This window comes from Lycium barbarum, chromosome 2 (assembly GCF_019175385.1).
Source record: "Lycium barbarum isolate Lr01 chromosome 2, ASM1917538v2, whole genome shotgun sequence".
Lineage (NCBI taxonomy): Eukaryota > Viridiplantae > Streptophyta > Magnoliopsida > Solanales > Solanaceae > Lycium > Lycium barbarum.
In genome coordinates, this window is record NC_083338.1 from 141,056,491 (window position 1) to 141,062,490 (window position 6,000).

General features: G+C 33.5%; 1 protein-coding gene across 1 annotated transcript; it reads right to left on the reverse strand.

Moving 5' to 3' along the window:
- Positions 1-945: 945 nt before the first annotated feature.
- Positions 946-5,152, reverse strand: LOC132623075 (transcription initiation factor IIA subunit 2-like). The gene is made up of 4 exons (XM_060337781.1): positions 5,033-5,152; positions 4,392-4,539; positions 4,032-4,082; positions 946-1,705 (listed from the first exon to the last, which is right to left on the reverse strand). Exons 2-4 carry the CDS (start codon positions 4,518-4,520, stop codon positions 1,565-1,567), a joined length of 321 nt encoding a protein of 106 aa, XP_060193764.1. The 5' UTR covers positions 4,521-4,539; positions 5,033-5,152; the 3' UTR covers positions 946-1,564.
- Between the last annotated feature and the right edge of the window lie 848 nt (positions 5,153-6,000).

Here is a 6,000-nt window from a genome sequence, read left to right on the forward strand (position 1 = left end):
TTTATTTTTTAACGATTTAACAAATGTTTAACAATTTTTATTGTTATTGATGTAAAAATGTTTAATTGTTCAACTTTTTCGTATCATTCATCGATATGATAGTATTTGGTAATTAAGTGCCCATAGACCACAGTAAAACCTATCTCTTTACCACAAATTGAAAAGAATGTTCTTTGAAAAATCCTTCATCCGTTGAAATCATATTCTATTTCATTAATTGATTGTAATGGATCTAGTAATTCTATCATCTTGTATATTCATGTAATTTCTTGAGCATAAGACCACTAGAAAAATAAGAAGTCGGAAAACCTTCAATTATTATTTAAAAATATAAAGATATGAAAATGTGACAAAATAATCAACGTTTGGATAAGTAAATTTCTTCGCCGAAAAGTACAAATTTATATGCCTAAAATAATTCACAATATTCAAAGTGAGTTTAACCATTATTACCCGACCTATTTATTGATTGTAATGGATCTAGTAATTCTATCATCTTATATATTCATGTAATTTCTTGAGCATAAAATGACTAGAGAAAAGAAGTCGGAAAACCTTCAATTATTATTTAAAACTATAAAGATATGAAAATGTAACAAAATAATCAACGTTTGGAAAAGTAATTCTCTTCGCCGAAAAGTACAAGTTTATATGCCTAAAAAAATTCAAAATATTCAAGGTGAGTTTAAGCATTATTACCCGACCTGTTTCGTCTAATTCGATAGCATATTTGTACTGGATGTTCACTTTTCTTGTGTCTCATTAATGTATATTTGAAATTCTAATTTGACAATGGTCATATAGTTGGACTTTGCTATTAATATTAAATGCTATTTAGAATAATCCCAACTATCATACTTTTCTTAACACCGACTTTCCACAAAATTGATGAATCATCTATTAAGAAGATGTGATGTTCTAGTCATGTCCTTTGTTCCATAATGGTATTTATTTTTATAGGAGGAAATTTTAGTGGAGTATCTTTTTCTCTACTCTTTGAATTTATGAAATATGAGTTACCATAGTGAGGTTTCTTTTTTCTTTTTCTCCCCTCTGAATGTTCGTTCTTACTTTTTTTTTTTAACATCAGTTACAAAGTAAGCAATCTTCTTTTATAAAATTTTTGTATTTTTATTTCAACAAACTTCAATATTGTCTAAGCAAAAATAAAATCTTAAAATCCTTTATTGAATTTTTTCGGAGCCTCAAAACTTTATGGCCAAAAGCAAAGGGACGGAGGCTATACTAGCCTCCTCTTGAGCCACCTGTGTGTTTGAATAGTTCATACCGTTAAGTACATAGAACTTAAATTTAAACATTATAGCTGACGCCTGTTCTTAAAATAAAAAAAATAAAAAATAAAAAAAAGGCAAATCATGGTACAAGAGCACAGAGAACACCTATCCAACTGATATAGCTGTGTTTATACAAAAAGATGAGCTAATTTGCTGCCTGGAAAATGGAAATACACTTATAAGTTGTAACTGCTTCTCTTGGATCAAATTTGTACATTAGTGAAAAAAAATGCATATGACTACTGAAATTTTTCTCCATCTGAGTCTGCTCATTGTTTGAGCAGCTTTGAGTCGCATGCGACAATCTTAACAATACTAACAGTCTCCTGACGATCCTCACTCTTGATAAGAGCATCTTTCAAGATGAAAGTCCAGACATTATCACAGAATCTGTAGTTGTGAAGATGTCCCTGCAAGGATAGTATGACATTCAAATCGGAGGCGGCGGACCAAAATTTTGAGTTTATGGATTCTAGATTCTAGAAAAGACAACTTATTGAATTCTGAATAAATCATTTGCACATATTACGTGGATTTCATAACTCAATACATGATTTTGACCAAAGCTATTGGGTTCTGTCGAACCCGATAGTCTAGCTCCACCTCTAATTCAAATGGGGTCCATCAACCAAGGTCACGAGGCCAAACTCCGTAGAAAATATAGTCATAGGGCCAAAAATTTAAACTGAAAACTTGAGGAACCAGGAAATCGGAACGGAGGACCAGCAGGGCAGGGTCTAGACAGGAAGATAAAGGAAGCTACTGTTTCTAGAATACAAGAAAGTAGCTTTGCTCTCCAGCATGAAGTGTGGGATCCCTAGAATAGCACAAAGAGAGGATAAACCTAACAAGAAGAGGTAAAAAGAACAGATGGCGGACACCAGATTTTTTTTTAAGCATTTAGTAACATCACTCATTTCAGTCAATGAGCCAAAGGGCCAAGCAAAAAGCTGATATAGCCAATAACTATGTTGATGAACTAAGACTTTGATATCTGGCTGATTTGAGATGTTTTAGCATTTAAGGGAATCAAAAGAAAGTGTGTTATCACATTTTCCTCATAATAAGTAGTATGATAAATTACTTATTGAGTGGAAGTTAATTCAAAGAAGATAGTACATGAAGAACAATGTCTGTAGCACTGGTAAAGAAATGCCGTTAAATAATTAAGTATTATAAACTGAAGAGAACAAAAAGAGCTACTGAGCAGAAATGCAAGACGTCAGCCGAGTCTGAGAGAAAACCTAGACTGATTGCTAGTCCTTGAGTTAGGGGTGACATATGTAATCAAAAGCTAGCATATAGGACCCCATGGAATTTGAAAGGCATGCCAGTTCAGAAGGATGACAGGATAAACAAGACAAAACATTGGAAACCTACAAGAATCAAGACTACGAGCAAAACACAAATTACCCCTGGGGCAACCAGTTGGACACAGTTTACCATTTAGGATCACTAAAAATATTTGTGGTTATTTAGTCTTTCTTATGTTTTGGGCATCTAGCATGCTTAACTATTTGTGATATCAGCAGAAATCAACAATTGTTATGTCCTTTAGCTTAATTTTAGTTAAATCAATGCGAAGGCTGTTGAGATTTGGGCATTGAGTTTCCATATATATTGACCAAGAATTGCAGATTGTGCCATTTCATCTTTGTTATCACGGAGACTACGCCTCTTGAAAACTTTATTGCATTTGAAGTACAAAAATTTGAACTATCGGTGACTTGCCTCAGTCACCTCTTTATATATAAAACTTCTTCCTCCTCCTCTAAATCACTCCCAGGTACAGTTAGTGTTTCTTCTAATTCTTAAGTACAACTCAGTAGCAAGTACTAAAGAATACACTGAGACTTACTACTTCCAAAGTCACCAACAGAAACTTATGTCCTCAATCAGGGCTTACACACCTGTCAAGACCTCTTTGAGTTGGACTCCATTACCTAGATAATGCACCTAAATGCAGTCCTCTTAGAATAAACCTGTTATGAAAAACACTGTCCTTACCGTGACTGCTACCACTTGGCAAAAAAAAAAAAAAAAAAAACTCCTGCTGCTCTAGATAATACAGCTAGCCCTTCTCCCCAATGTTTAAGATGTCAGTCATATCATAGGGGACGAGGAGGAACACCTCCTTCTCTCTTCTGATTTTGTTTAAAAGAACATAACAAGCTTCAGTCAAAGGGATTTGGAAAGCAAGATTCAAGCGGAGGACCTCAGGGTTTAACGCAAAGCCATTTATGCGAAACATATGAGATCCAGCTTCGTCCAATGTTACTCCCTCCATTCCATTTTATATGACATTCTTTTCCATTTTAGAATGTCCTAAAATGTTGAAAAACTTTATTATGCGCCTCACACAATTGACACTAGTTGTGTGAGACAACCTTTTATCTCACAAAAAAGTAGACCCAAATTTTACACTTTAGGGTCCATTTTTTTTGTGGGGCAAAAAGGTGCCTCACACAACTAGTGTCAATTGTGTGAGTCACATAATAATTTTTTTCGTTCTTCTACATAAAGCCCTTAGACGAAGAGACATAGCCATTACATCTAGTAAATCAAATCATGTCATTTGGCAGATTAAAGAATTTAAAACATAAGCAAACTTGGTATCTTTCAATAAACAAAGAAGAGCCAAGAAAGCAGGAAAAATCATCATAACAGTCCGTAAACGTGAGTCCTGAAAGCGATCACATAAAAGTATAAGCAGATATCAGATGCAATAAAAAGTACCTTAATGGAAACCTTGCTCTTTACTGGAGTCTCCAGAGCTTCAGTCATTGACTGCAAAGAGACAACATCAGAAAGTAGGTAGAAGGTAACAGCTCAAAAAAAATAAAGAACTTTAACATAAAAAAATCCAATTATATGTACTGATGAGAATGTAAACACATACACATGTACTCCTGTCATCTCAATTAATTGGTTACCATTTGATTGTGGGTCTAAAATATCAGTTTGACTTGTATATTAATACTACTATAGTTGAAAAAAGTATCAAAAGGAGCACTAGTTAAAAAAATTAAATTTGGAAAAGAAGCTCACAACAAAACGAACGAGTAATATTTTGCTGCTAAATACAAGTAAATTGACCTTGTCAAACTGAGCAAGAACTTGAATGGCATCCTTTGGCCGAAGCATACCATCATCGACCATCTGATCTAGTGCTTCCATCAAGAAAATTCCGATAGTTGACATCCGGTAAAGCTCAAAAGTAACCATTTTTCGACCTCCTCAAGACCTGCCATAAAATTTATTTTTAACTCAAAAAGTTACAAACTTTCAAGCAATGATTAAAAACGAAAAATACTGATTACCTGAAACACTAAAAGATCCAACCTCCCCCCCCCCCCCCCCAACACACAAACGCGCACACCAAGGAAGCACTAAGGGTGTGGCCTAATGGTCAATGAAATGGGTTTGAGAACCTAAAGTCTCATGTTCAAATTCCAGCTAAAATAAAAATACTAGGTCATTTTTTTCCATCGATTCTAACCTTGGTGGATAGAGTTAGCCGTTACCATAGCCGAGGTATCTAGCAGAATTAATCAAGATGGGCGCAAACTGATATGTATACTAGGGGTTACAAAATAAATACATAAACTCCATGTATGTCCATTGATCGATTACCAGGGTTATAAAACAAATAAATAAACTTCATGTATATTCATTGATCGATTCAAGACTTTGAAGTTTTTAATCTAAAATTTAATGCATGCAGTTAAATAGCATACAAGAATTGATTGATCGAGCACAAATTCAGTTTAGAGTTGAAGCAGAGAGGAGATATAGAGAGCTTTGGCTTTGAAGAGGGGGAAAAGAATTGAGGCTTTTTATACCTCAATATTCATATTGGACCCATTATATAGGGAGGCCAGAGGCGGTGGTATAACAGTATTACCCTTTGTTTGCTATTGTTTATTTCAATTTATTTTAAATCATTTTACTTTTTTCGAATGGAAATTTGTCTAAATTCTTATGTGGATTTTCACGTTCCACGTGGTTGTGAAAATTTTATGTCTTGGACTTTTAAGACGGAATAAAGTTATACATGGAAGAGTTACGATGTAAGCGAGAATTAAGCAAGTCCTGAGTTAATTAGGATTCCTTCTTTTGAAAGATGTAGAATTTTAAGTTTACTAGTCTCTATAAGCGTGCAGTTACACGTTATTTCGAGTTAATCTCAACCATAATAAAAGATATCAGATAATATTTTTTGTAATTATATATATATTTATTTAATGAGTTACAAAAATATTACTATAGCATAGGATTGTATCTACTTAATACTTCTTTGAAATTGATGTGACCTGTATTTACTTTTTTCTTCTTTTTACCCATATAGAAAACATGTTACAACTAAAATAATTCAATCTTAGTGATTAAGTAACCAAAAAGCCGATACGTGACAACCTAGAGATTAATTAAAATTAGATAATTCGCTTGTTTGTGACCTTATTTTATAAATTCAATTTTTAATCTTCAATCTAGATTTTAGGTTAAACCAGTGTTTTAAAAGGCGGGGGCGTAAGGCGAGGCGTTTTATGTCTGCCTCAGCGAGGCGTAAGCCCCGAGGCACGAGGCGTAAGCCTCATGGGACTTTAATTTTTAGTATTTTATAAAATGATATAATTATAATAAATACTTTTAAATTGGTTAAATAACGTAAAAAATTGAAGAAAACAATAAATAAGTGATATAT

What these genes read in the sequence shown, in the direction of transcription:
- LOC132623075 (XM_060337781.1), bottom strand. Translation starts at nt 4,520, where the DNA reads ATGGTTACTTTTGAGCTTTACCGGATGTCAACTATCGGAATTTTCTTG. An exon ending in TTCTTGCTCAGTTTGACAAG is followed by an intron (nt 4,083 to 4,391) that starts GTCAATTTACTT and finishes GTCTCTTTGCAG; the next exon opens with TCAATGACTGAAGCTCTGGA. An exon ending in AGAGCAAGGTTTCCATTAAG is followed by an intron (nt 1,706 to 4,031) that starts GTACTTTTTATT and finishes CTATCCTTGCAG; the next exon opens with GGACATCTTCACAACTACAG.